Genomic DNA, 13,567 nt, shown 5'->3' with positions numbered 1-13,567 from the left:
CACCCACATTCCTTGATGTCGGGAAAGTTGACTGCACGAGTTGAAAGCAGTGGATGCACCACACACTTTCTGGTCGCCCACTAAGCCGACTTTTTTCCTGTCTTTACTGAGGATACCCCAGAATCCATGACGCCACAGATAAAGATAGCCTACTACTAAACCCGGGGGAGCGCGCAAGTGGATATGAGAGGTGTTTTCCTGGGCTGTCGCGCGTAAACACTCACAGTAATTCCGGGCTAAATGCGTGGTCATTTTGGGGGGAGGTAGTGTATCCTGGAAGGACGCGTGGCACCTCATCTTTTGAACATTTTGAACATTTTTTGATGTCACAGAGTAGTCATCTGTGCCTCTCTATTTCTCAGGGTAACATGCAAAGGAATGTGCTCCCGGAGCTTGAAAGGCAAGTTCAGTGGCATTACTCACATTTAGTCTGTGCATTTCTTCCCCTAATCCCGCGCTCAAATCCAGATCTATACTGTTGCTTCACTTGTATTTGTGTGAGAATACAGACGGTATGTGTGTGTGTGTGTGTTTGTGTGTATGTGTGTGGTGGGGGGGGACTCTTCAAGGTCACAGACTTCAGACAGATGTTGATGTCCCAGGAAGGAAGGAGATTATCGTTCACTGTATGAACTTGAACTAACCTCTTAGTATTTTTGTGCATAAGATTTCTAAAATAAAATAACGTGTATATATAATAACAAAGAAATACATATTTGTATTTGTGTGATTTAGCATTTATTCATGACACTTATATTGCTTATTATTTAGAATTTAAGGTACACTCTTTTATTTTAAGTTCATGATGGCAGACCTTAGATTATTTGGAGTTATATTGCTCAACAGCTTTGCATTACCTTGGATATTTTTAGGAAACTAATTACAGAGTGCAAATTATGGGACAAAATGATTAGTCCTTGCTATGAAAAAGCTTTTTATTAGAAATTTTCCCAACTGATTTTTTTTTACTAGAGCGAGTAATTTTAACATAGCATTTCTGAACATGATACATTTCTTTAGAAAGAATCAATTATTTCAATTTGTGCAAAATAACAAATATGTCATTAAAAAAATATTTCTCCACCTGAAAACCCAACCTTTTCATTGAGCTACAGCACAAACCACTGCTGTACTATGATGTGCTTTAACTTTGTAATGCACAATGCCTGTATAATCTAATTAGAATTCAGGGTTAGCATGCTATTTGCACAAAGTATAAAAACTTTAGCGAGGGTTTGAGCTGTCACTGAGAAAGCATCATGCCAAAAACACAACACATCAATTTAGACTTGTGAGAAAAAGTTGTTGATGCTCACAAAGCAGGAGATGGCTATACAACATCACAGTTTCCAAAAGTATCATCAAAAAAATTCAACGAGAGCCACGTCGTATACAACAAGCCTGTCAGAAATAGGAAGATTTCCAAGACTTTGGAAAGAAAACTTGTGAGAGATGTGTCTAAAGGCCACAGAACCACTGCCAGGGCATTAGTGAATGACTTTTTCAGGAATTGTAGTCTCAAAGAAGAAAATCACTAGAACCCTGCAAAGGAGGGGGTACAGGCCAAGAAAAATTCCACTTCTGCCGAAGACGCACCGTACAGTTACACGGAAGTATGTCAAAGACGACCTGGAGAAAGATTATGCTTACTGGAGACACATCCTTTGGTCAGATGAGATGAAACCACAGCTGTTTGGAGAAAGAAGGGAGAGCCGTACAATCCAGAGATCACCATCCCCACGGTGAAGCACGGTGATGGGAGCAAAATGCTGTGAAGATGCTCCAGTGTATCTGAAACTGGGAATCTCATTAAGGTGGAAGGAATCATGAAGAAAGAAGGACGTGTGACAAACTCCAGCAGTCAGTAGCAAAACTGGATCTGAGTCATCCCTTTGTCTTCAGCACAACAACGAGCCAAAACACACGTCGCTCCTGCTGACCAAAGTTAACATAGCTCACTGGCCTGCACAAAGCCCTGACCTGAAGACCAAGATCCATGCCAGAAGACCATCAAATCTGGAGGAGCTGGAGAAATTTGCCAAACAAGAATAAGCCGGGATTGCTGATTTTGTTTCTATGTGCAAAGTAAATAAAATAAGACTAGGTTGTTTGGAAAAGCTGATTTTAAAAAATTTCCTTGCTCCTCATCTGTAAATCATACTGTAGGTGATTATATATGACAGTAAAAGCCAACTTTCATTGCTCATTTCTGCTATTCATTCTGCTCACTCAGGAAACAGGAAGCCTGGATAACATGCAGGATGCAGGTTATGAGAACACTTCCAAGTTTAGAAACACATTAAACAATCGCTTTCTAATAAGAATCACGTCCTGATGATGCTGTGAAAGCGTTCAGTCGGTACTCCTGAGTCAGGCCCGTACGCTGAATCCGGAGCACGCTTCCGCTCAGCTCAGAGCACGAGACCGAGTTCGGGCTGTGGAAGGCAGCGGGGAGTAATGAATAATGAATGGTCTCGAAAGTGTGCATGAGTGTTAGTTGGCTGAGTGTGGCGGTAATGCACATTTTCAACCAGCACTGCTCCCCCTCTGCTGTGGAAATCCTCTCAGCAGTTATGAGTCTCGCAGCACAGCAGAGCCAAATCAGAGAAAAAAGAGAAGCCCCCAACCCAAACGTGCACTCTTTAGGGTGGATTCAGTGCTATTTGACACAGTTATGCCTGCAGAGAACATTTCGGGCTCACACACACACACACGACTACAAACACACAAAATGGAAGGAGGAATGAGCTCAACTCAGATTAGTCTATAGAGGCTCTTTGTTCTCTTTGATGTGTTCATTTTTTCAACCTGTCTAGAAGTTAAATTATTTTCACTTTCAGAATGTAGCACAGTGAGTCCTAAAATAAGTTTCTAGGCTGAAAATGAGAGTTTAAGTGATTACTCAAAAGCAGAAAACTAACTTTTAATCACAGATTATGTGTTTTTGGCATAATGTAGCAACATTATGATGAGTATTAATAATATCCATTTATTTAATTATCAGAGGAGCCATTATTTTTTATAATTGTCAGCACAATCAATAAGTAGTGTAGTGGCCCATTTCATCGAAATGTTAGAATCAATAAAAGGTATTTGTTACTATCAGTTGAGGTTTATTGTTTGAACTGTGTTATCTCAACTGCTCACTATGAGGCTACAGAGAAACGAGTTTGTGAGGTCACGAACATAAACAAGATACACAAACAACAATATCTGAAATGATTATACACTCAAAAAAAGTCTTGTACTTTTTAGACATTACACAATGTTTTTTTGAAGTAAAATGCAAATGAAATGTATAAAAATCAAAGTTTTATTTGTTCAAATAATTAATCAGTAAGGAAAATATGCTTGGCATAAACTGAATGTACGCCAGAAAAGTACATTTCATTTGACCAGATTCCATCATATGGAATATTTACATTGCACTTATGTAACAAAATTAAATGGGAATTTACATGTAATCATTTTGGGTGTAAATATATTTTTTTTCAGTGCATTATTGACATCAGTGACACACAGGATTGTTAGGTACAGGTTGTTTGTAGTTGGTTGTGCCACTTTCACCTTCAGAGCTATCTTAATTGGCCTAAAGAAGGTGCTGGAAACATTCGTCTTAGCTTTTTGTTCATATTGACATGATGATGACAGAAACCAAGACTCATTAGACCAGGCAGCACTTTTTCAGTCTGTAATCTCAGTTTCCTGTTCTTAGTTGACAGCAGTGGCACTTGGGTGTGGTCTTCTGCTGTGTGTTCAGAGATGCTCTTCTGCACACCTTTGTTGTAACAAGTGGTTAATGGAATTACTGTCACCTTCCTATCAGGCATTTTCATCCAGAGAACTCCTGCTCTCTGGGTGTTTCCTCTTTTTGAGACTATCTTAACCCTAAAGATGGTTGTGTGGGAAATTCCCATCAGATCAGCAGTTTCTGAAATACTCAGTGGCATGGTATGATGGTCATTTCAGCTGACATTATGATCAAGTGCTGATTAGATATATATTCCCTCCTCATTGCCACGGCCCCAGGACACACTTTACAATGACTCTGAAACCGTTGAGCTCACAGATCATCCTGCAGCCGCTGGGATTTCACTCACTCGTACGTGGCGCATAGATGAGTAGTTGTAGTGTGATGTCTGCGTGGTTCACAGACATCGAAGGGCACGTGGACAGCCACGGAGAGTGACACATTCATCCTCTGGTGACAAAATGTAGTTAATGTGGGTGTGGATTCAGACAATGGCATCCTCATAGATGTGTAAAGTATAACACCGCCTTTAAAGTAGATTGGAGCCAATGTGGGTAAATTGTGAAGGGCACATAAAGCAGAAATGATTTTATCTTTATCTGCTCTCCTTGCTTTAGTTGGTGTGACATCCATCAGTGTCACATTAAGTGTTCCTGTGGTCTGCTTTGTCTTATCACACCCATAGTGACCGCTCTCTGTAGGGATGGTAAGATATTCACTCCCGTGTTTTCCTCGCTCGCTCACTCTCTGTTTTTCTTTATCTTTCCTTTCATCAGGGTTTCACTGTAGCAGTTTTCTCCTGCTCATATCATACTGTAATTCCCAATCGTTGCTCCACAGCTGCGTAACTGCAGGACATAAATTATGGAGAACTTTCCCCTTTGTCCCACACAAGCACAAACACACACACACACACACACACACACACACACAGATTCACATATAATACAATACCTCTACAGTAGGCTCCTCGGGGGTCTATCTTTCAAGTCTTAACTCAGTTCTCCGCGGCAGTGTGGACCTATTTCCACAGATGTCTTCGGGGAGCCTTCATCGTACTTATTCATTCAATCCAAGGCATCAGTTACATAACTGATTGGCCCAGTTATAGAACAGCTACTTAACTAACCAGACTTTAATCAAGTAATCAATATGGAAGGTGCAGTCTTTTACGGATACGGCAGAAGGATTTTTGAGGACAAAAAAAGCCGTATTTTCACCATTTAAAGTATAAAAAGTAAAAATGTAAATAAAACTGAGAATATAAAATGACTCCTTTTAACTGCTGGAGACTTGAGATGTTCAGATTTGCTGAATAGATATTTGTTTGCTTTAATTGTATAAATGAAATTCACCGTAGTCACTCGTTGGTTGAGCGGTCACTGGTCCAGCCAGACAGGAGTAGATTGCAGTAGATCACCAAAAGTGGCCACAGCCAGCACGGATTAAAGACTGCCCCCCCTCCAAACACCCCATGCATCAGGTTGTATGAGTGTGGGCCACACACACATTCTTAGAACTGGATTTACATTTTCCACCACAACTTTTTGAGGGATAACATTTTTCTATGGCAGTTGTTCCACACTAACACAATTCACCCATTGACATAGTAGTTTTATTGTAAGCCAAAGCAATAATAATTTTAGCAACCATGGCCAATTTCTTTTAATATAAATTTGTATCTATTTATGTACATTTTGGTTATGCGAGTCCTCATTCTGTACCTTTGCACTGGAACTCATATCTGCATAAACAAATGATGACTCTGCACCTCCCGAGAAATGCATCTGTGTCGGGTCGACCCGGACCGCGACGACCTGAATGGCGTGGAAGGTTGTGGTGTAGGGTTCAAAGGAGTTTCCTGCTTGCTTCTTTATGTTGTAAATTAGGAGGTAGATTTTCCTTAGAAGTCTAAATCAAGCTTAAATTCAACGCATACCAATCAATAAAATACATTTCATTTGAATACATTTCATAGAAAAATAGTCTGTCTACACCTCTGTGGCTGTAGGCTCTGGGTTTTGCTGTATAAATAAAAATGTGTTCATTCAATGAGTTGGCCAAATTCGTCAGGATACGCTCTGAATTACGAGGAGACCATCAACAACCACCGTAAGCAGCAAACATTGACTTGTGCTTTGCAAATGAAGTAAACATGAACACGTACAACTCAATGTCGTTATTGAGATAGTTCAACTTTGGTTGACGAACCAAATCTTTCTTTCTTCCTCTTCATGCAGCTTCTGAATTCACGCTCAGCCTGATATGAATGCAGGGAATGCACAACGCAGGCTCTTTCTTCTATAGTCTCTTCTGTCTCCCCACAGCTCCTTTCTCAAGTTTTTGTGTGAGTGTGTGCGATGTCTTGCAGGCCGAGCAGGTGCACATTACACAGAAAGACAGGGCTGACTGAGCAGAGGGAGAGAGGAGGGAAAAGAGGGAGGGCTGGTCTGTCTTCATAGGCCATACAAAAGAGGCAGTGTTTTCTCTCCCCCTCGCAGTGTGCTGAATCAAGACAGTAGTGCCAGTGGTGGAGGCAAGGAAGAAGGAGAGGCCCATTGTCCTCACATAACCCCCTAACATTCGTATTGCCCTCCCCAAGCACGCACCCTCTGGTACCCCTCACCCAGCGGCACCCAGCTTGCCTTCAACATGTGGGTACCTGCTAGAGCGCTATTTCTTTGAATTTCCCTGGAATCATTTATCTTATCAGAAGGGGTTTGGGGAAGACTGACAACACACCAACAACAAGACACTAGTTGTGTCTGTAAGCTTACAGACACAACTCACTGTGTGTTGTTAACTGTGGAACTGCAATTTGTGTTCTTCACATGTGCAGACGCATCTATTCCTGCACTGTAAACTTTTAGGGTGACGGTTAAGTGTGAGGTTAATAAATTTAAGGTAATGTAATGTCCTGTGAAAGAAATATGACTGCATGCGTGTGTGTGTGTGTGTGTGTGTGTGTGTGTGTGTGCGTGCTCAAAGGCTGCATTCCTAAGCTTGTTGAGCCGTAGCTTGGTGATTAATAGTAACTAGCTGATTATTAAAGAACTGAAATTCCTGAGGCCCATTTTTTTTTTTCTCTGCTTGTACACACACACACACACACACACACACACACACACACACACACACACACACACACACACACACACAGAAGCATACGTATGCTGTATGTAAAGGTGAATGCAAGTGTTGGAAACATAATCCATCTCCAGCTTTCTCTCAGTCTGGGACTCGGTCTGGTGGCTCCTCCATTCCTCATTCTTTCCTCCCCTTGGTGTTCTTTGGTCGTTTCCATCTCTTTCCCATGCCTCTTTTCTTTTTCAGTCTTAGTTATTATTGGGGAAAGTAAGCTGACTCTATTTTAAAGCTGGACTTATCCACCATTCATTTGTAAAAACTTGAATCTAAGATTTTGGCTACCTCCATGTTTGGTTTTCTGAAACCAGATTAGGGATACCAGAAATTTAGCAGTCGGTACCAACACTAGTAGTATTACATGATTCTTGACTCCCACTTTGATGCCTAAATGATCATCCCATATACTGACACATCAATGGGGTGGCAGATTATTTATTTAAAATGTTAACTTTACATTTTGTTGACCACACACAGACTGAAATGTTAGGATGGTTGCCGAGTAGGATGCTAACGTTACAGTGTCATTATGTTGGCACAATTTTAGCTATTTTAGCCCATGGAACAAAATTGATTTCACATCGGTAGTGCCAGCTGTCTCAAACAAAATGTTAAAGTGCATTTCAGAATACCATAAGAAGGATAACATTGTGAATGTTGTTACTGTGAACAGAAACTTGAATTCTGGGTGCTGGTCTTATAGCCAACTTATTAAATTTGTAGTATTTTCTCTCTCTTAGTCTAAATAAAACACAATAACATAATTTTTATATAGTTTGTGAGTCAGTTATCATCCCCCAATCACCCCACCAGTATTTCCATAGCTGACTCTACCTTTCATATCGATGAGTTGGAGCAGAGCTAATGCTAGACTACAACACTTACAGCCGTATGCCGCCCCCTTGCCTGCTGTCGTGTTTCCACAATTATGATGCCAAATGGCACTGTAGAAATCATTTCTGGTAACATCCGTAAACCAGATGTAAAGATTGAAGATTTGACTGAGGAACCTGCATGCCCAAACCGTAGTGAGCGCTAGCTACGCATTAAAGTTTGTTTGATGAAACATCTTTCTCCACGTTGGACATTAGTTACAAAATAACTGCGATGTTGTATTAAATACAACATCAAGTTAGCAATGCAAACACAAAAACAGTTAAGAAATTGTTAACTGGGTTCATAATTTAAGTGATGAGTCATTTAATTTTCTCACTAAAACTGTGTTTTGTTTTTTTTATTCACAAACTGAATAATCATCCCCTACTGGCCATTAAAAGGAATGCAGGAATGCTGTTCAGATGCACAGCTTACATTCACCTATTATATACAGTTTGTGCTAGATACACATGATATTGCAGTATAATTCAGTTTCTACAGCTCTGAATGCTCATCATGTCTTTAAAACACAAAACATTTTAGTCCAAATGAAGCTACAATTTATTTATTATGACTGGTGTATTAGACCATAACCCACTGAGCAAAAACTTACCGAAAAGACCTCTAAGCAATGTTGACATTTGGTATGTCTTTGAACTGTAGGAGGAAACCTGAGTACTCACACAAGCCCAAGGAAAACATGCAAATCCACACAGAAAGCCTACAACCAACCAACCGGGGGGTTTATACTCAAAACCTTCTTTCTCAGATGCCCTAATTTGTAGCCACATGTATACAAATAGCACAAGCACATTTGTTAAATATTAGTCTTTCCAATACGCTGCAAAGAGGACTTTTCAGCTTTCACTTTTTGAACAAATTTATATGTGAAGTGGCATATTTTTAAAGGCTTTGACTAGCTGACCAGATTTAGCCCAGAAAATGTCATCCATTGATGTCTGGTGCTTGGTGGGATTAGTTTTGAATGGCTGTACACAGTCCCAGGAAAGTGTGTATGTCATACAGTACATCCTTATCAAAAAGTTAAGAAATACACAGTGTACAGGAGTATATGTTCACAGTGTAAATAACAACACATTCATACTGTATTTTTGGGAACTCCTTGCACAGAGAGAGCTTGTGATTATTCACCTTCACAGCTGTGTGTTGGCCTGTCTTTGTGTGACAGATAAACCTCTTTGCTCTGTGTTTATGGCTGTTTTGTTGTTTCGGTCCCAAAGCCACAGCTCGGACCAGTAAGAATTCCCGATGTGGTATCCTGGCAATGGTTGGGTTTCCATGGCCGTCGCTGGCTTGGCAGGACAGATAACGGCCTCCCAAGTGGTCAGCTTTGTGCGTTCCTTTTGGTCTGGCTTGGGCTCGCTCCAGTGTGGCTTTCAGTGAAACGGTGCGAGGATGAGACGATGTCTGATTGTAGAGGGAAGCTGGTGCAGGAAGCAGAAAATGACACAGATACATATGTTTAGCTGCTCGTCCTCTCAAAGGAGGCAGAGTTCTGCTGTGAGCAAAGTCATCGTGATCACAGGCAGCAGACACGCCGGGTGGCTGCTTCAGAAAGAAGGCGTGCGCGAATACTTCAAACCGCCCAGAAAGCAGCGACAACGGCGAGAACAGCAGCGCGTTTACGTGTTTACATTTCTGTATAGAAAATAAGGAGCGCTAAGCCAGTGATATGTCACACTTTTAGAAGCTGTCTCAGTGGGTGTGTATATGTGTGCGTGTGCATATGTAATCCTTTGCCCTTCCGGCGTCGCTCCGGTGTGAATGATTTAATGTTTAATTGAAGCTGACAAGAGTAACAGTAATGCAAGTAAATGGTTAACATGCTACTTTTCAGTTACCACAACTTTGAACTCCATTCATAACACCAGGACACTGTGTGTTCTGTTCGACTCATTACCTTTATTTACTTTACCAATCATTATAATACATTATTTGTGCTATAGTGTAGAGTATAACAGTTAGAGTTGCACCAGATATGCAACATATTATTATCATGTTTTAACTTACTCATGCCGCTGAAAAGAGGGCAGAGATACAGTCTGCCAAAGCTCTCCTCTGCAGCACACATCCTGACTTTACTCGTCCTTTTAAACTGGATTTTGCTGGGGGTCAGCGGTGCTGGTGCTGCGTTGCTGCAGGACGATAAGCGTGCTGTGGATCACCCACTTTTTACACAAAAAAAATGTTTTGTGTACACCGATCATAAACCTCTTGTGTTTTTTACTCCAAATACTCCATCCAGATTCGTGAGCTGGTCGCTCCTTGTGCAGGATTTTCAAGAAAGACAGAGAGAATGTGATGGCAGACGCGCTCGCTTGGTCTTTTGGAAGACGTCGGTGTTATGGCTGTTATTGCATTTCTTGCAGTTTAGTAAGTTATTTCTTTTTTTTAATTCTTTGTGTACCGGTGTGACGCCTCTAGCTTTGAGGATCTTTGAGTGTACCTGCGGGTCAACGTCTGGCCATTTTAAAAGCCCTGGTTCCATCCTCGACCGCTAAACCTCTGTGAAAATGCGTGTTTCTTGTTTAGAGACCTTTGCAGCTCTTTGCAAACGATTAACCCACATGTTGTTTATGTCAGTGAAGCAGAGGGCGTGAACTGCATTTATCTTTTGCACAGTTTTCTTCTGCTTTGCTTATTTTAGGGTGTTAGGCTTACCACGTGCCTTTCATTCAGTTTTGTTTTCATTTATGTAAATACAATAGATAAAGATTAAAACTTTTATTTGCCATTTGTACATATGAGCTAGGTCTGAGTGCATAGCGCTTAGAGTCAGAGTCAAATAAATACACACAGATAAACAAAGTGCATTTAGAGGTGAAGTCAGGTTTCTTTTTTTAAACAGACAAAGATGAAGAAAAAAAATATGTCAAGTAATTTCAAGTGTAGAACAATAGTTCCTTTATTGCACTTAAATGACTGTGGAAAAGATATATATTGAAAAATATTTGCCACTGAGAAATGTGTGTATATATATATATGTATATATATATATATATATATATATATTGTGCATCCAAATGTGTATTAAACTGAATACATTGACTTTGTGTGTATTTTAGTTATTCCTTATTTCGGTTTTAGTCAGACTGTGATGGGAAAAAAGTGGAAGTGTGTGTGTTTGTGTGTGTGATCAGCACTGTTCTTTCAGATAAAGCTGGTTCCATTTGTTGGTCTGGCCTTGGTTCACCCTGGAGTAATTTGCTCTCAGATATTGGTATGCATTAATAAATAACGGGCTTTAACTGAGAACTTGTGGTTAGACTCTGATTTGGGCAGCGGGCCAGGGACTCCCTTTTAACTTTTGTGCTATGCTCCCTGCTATCATTTTCTAAATATGTGCGATATGATTAAATGCTGTCTGACTAAGATTTAGATGTAAGATTATTTATTTACTATAACTTAGCAATGCCAACACACAGGTCTCTGGAGTGGAGCACATGCTTTTACCTTCAGTCCCACATTCACATGCTGCCCCAGCAACTTTTCTCCAAATGAAGAGGCATGTTGTAGAGTAGAAGTGCACTATATAAGAACCAGTCCATTTACCAGAGACAGGCAGAATGGTGAATTTCAGTCTGTAGTTTTCTACATCTCACACAGGTGAGCTTTCACACACAGTTACATCTCTAGCACAGTGGCCATTTTGAGGTTCAAAGCTCTGTCACAGCTGTATGGACATTTTTACTGCACCGTTGTGTTGTTATGGGACTTGGGGCCATAAATACACAAGCTAGTTAAAGGACTACGCCCACTGCCCCCAACTGAACCCTCTACACTGGGAATCCTGCGCTTTAACTGTAATAAAATGGTTAGGAACAGGATTCAACTGGTTGGACTATTAGGTCCTTTTAAAAGAAAACAGAATTAACCTGCAGCTAACTAATGCACATCTTATTTGTTTAATCGGTACAACAAACAGAATGTGAAATTCATCTGAACCTTTTTGTTTCCAGGATTTAGACTAAGCTAAAATAAGCAGTATTTTTAACAGATAAGAGTTGTATCAATCTTCATGTCTATGTCTTGCAATGAAATTTTGTTTCTTATGCACGACTACTCCTTTAATTGAGATGGTTTGGAGAGCAAAAATCACATGCAAAATTAAATATCCGATGCTCGACAGTATCTCTGACTTGCTCCGAATTAATTTTCCCAGCTTTTCAAATGATCTCTTCCTGGAAGACGATTTTGTGTGCAAAATGACGATCCCAGCATTTCCTTCTCTTTAGTTAATTTAATCCTTCACTCTCTCTTTTTTTGTCCTTTCTCCTTCAGGACTCAGCTGCAGAAGGACTGCCCTGTCTCCATGGTAACAGGCCTCAGGCAGACCCAGAAAAATGTTGGGCCAAACCCGTCAAACTTACCTGATTCTGGACTGCGCCGGAGAGGATTTTAACAAAAATTATAAAACTATCAAGTCCTAATATGATGCATTCGATATTTCTTTCTGTATAAAAGTGTGTGCCTGAAAATCTTCATATATTTCAGCTTTATTGCATTTTAGAAAGACTTGCTTTCTCCCATCCCTGGCAGAAAAGAGTCTTCTATTTAAATATCTTTCTAAAACCAGGAGGTGAAGGAAAAGTTGCTATGGTATTCAAGACATTATGTCAGCGACTTTCTCAGTTAAGTGATCTTAAACTGTGCGGAGGCCGTCCCAGGCTCGTCTCAAGGTCCTAAACCAGGACAAGGATGCACCAGCTGTTTAGCCAAGTGCTCGGCCAGAGGGATCTGTCCAGAGCAGGTGATCTGTTCTCTCTGGAGGACGCAGACATTGAAGACTGTCTGTCTCAAGCTCTGGACCAGATTAAGGCAATCTCCTGCTCACCGGTAAGTTGATGTGTTTAGATCAGTGCAACCAACACACACAGTTGGTATTTATTCAAAAATTACAAAGCAGATGCCATTAATTATTTATGCCCTTATGCATAATTCATTGCTTTTGTCCTTACTTTATCATTGTATTCCTAATTTTGCATCCTGTTGCTGGCTGACAGGACTATTTGACCAATGACAATGACCAGGCAGTGGTGGAGATTTGCATAACACGCATCACCACAGCCATAAGGGAGACGGGCTCCATCGAGCGACACAGCACGGCTCTGGTGGGACTGTGGGAGTCCTGTCTGGAGCATAACCTCACCCCGCAAGGTGAAAACACAGAGGACACTCCGCATGCTAAGATAGCCTCTGACATCACCAGCTGTATCCTGCAGGTATACACACACGCTCGCATGCACACATCATTGTTTGTTTTACCTGAAGCACATAAAGGACACACATACTCAGAAACCTCTCAGGATGTTATGTGTGCTTAGGGTATTTAGCTCCAAGATACTTTTAGTGCTCATGGGATGAAACTTAAAATTTACAGTACGGTGCAAAAGTCCCAAGCCATCCCTCTTTTTTAAAATTTTCTTTCTGAGGGGCCAGACTTTGTTGTCAGTGGTCTTGAGCGATAGTTTTTTAGTGTTTCTGAAAGTCTTTCAAAAGTTTTCTTTGGATTATACAACAACTGGACTGAAAATCAGTGGCAACAGGTCTGATTGAGGGATTAATCCAAATCTCAAATTTCTGATTCAAATCATTGTCAGTATGCAGAGGAGGTCAGGAGAGAGATACAACAGTGAGCGTCTACAAGCATCAGCAAAACACCGTGGAGGCTCTGTCATGGTTTGCAGCTGCATTTCAGTCAGTGGTGTCAGAGATCTTGTCAAAATTGACGAACGCAGAAAAGTGCCGTCAGATTTTGATTCACCATTTAATACC

At 40.7% G+C, this 13,567-nt stretch overlaps 1 protein-coding gene across 4 annotated transcripts in view; it reads left to right on the top strand.

Annotated features, from left to right (window-relative positions):
- The window catches only part of veph1 (ventricular zone expressed PH domain-containing 1), an 82,976-nt gene that overhangs the window by 301 nt on the left and 69,108 nt on the right, over positions 1-13,567 (top strand). For 2 of the 4 annotated variants that reach the window (XM_040008570.1, XM_040008571.1), the window contains exons 2-3: positions 12,074-12,628; positions 12,796-13,014. In XM_040008570.1, the coding sequence (XP_039864504.1) occupies positions 12,491-12,628; positions 12,796-13,014 (357 nt within the window). In that variant the 5' untranslated portion in view covers positions 12,074-12,490. Of the gene's footprint in view, positions 1-9,687; positions 10,166-12,073; positions 12,629-12,795; positions 13,015-13,567 lie in introns of those variants that run through there. The other 2 variants (XM_040008569.1, XM_040008568.1) reach the window with 2 other exon arrangements.

The sequence above is a fragment of the Simochromis diagramma genome, unplaced genomic scaffold (assembly GCF_900408965.1).
Source record: "Simochromis diagramma unplaced genomic scaffold, fSimDia1.1 OVJJ01000344.1, whole genome shotgun sequence".
Classification (NCBI taxonomy): Eukaryota; Metazoa; Chordata; class Actinopteri; order Cichliformes; family Cichlidae; genus Simochromis; species Simochromis diagramma.
Note: the sequence above shows the minus strand (reverse complement) of the source record. Positions and strands in the feature narration are given on the sequence as shown.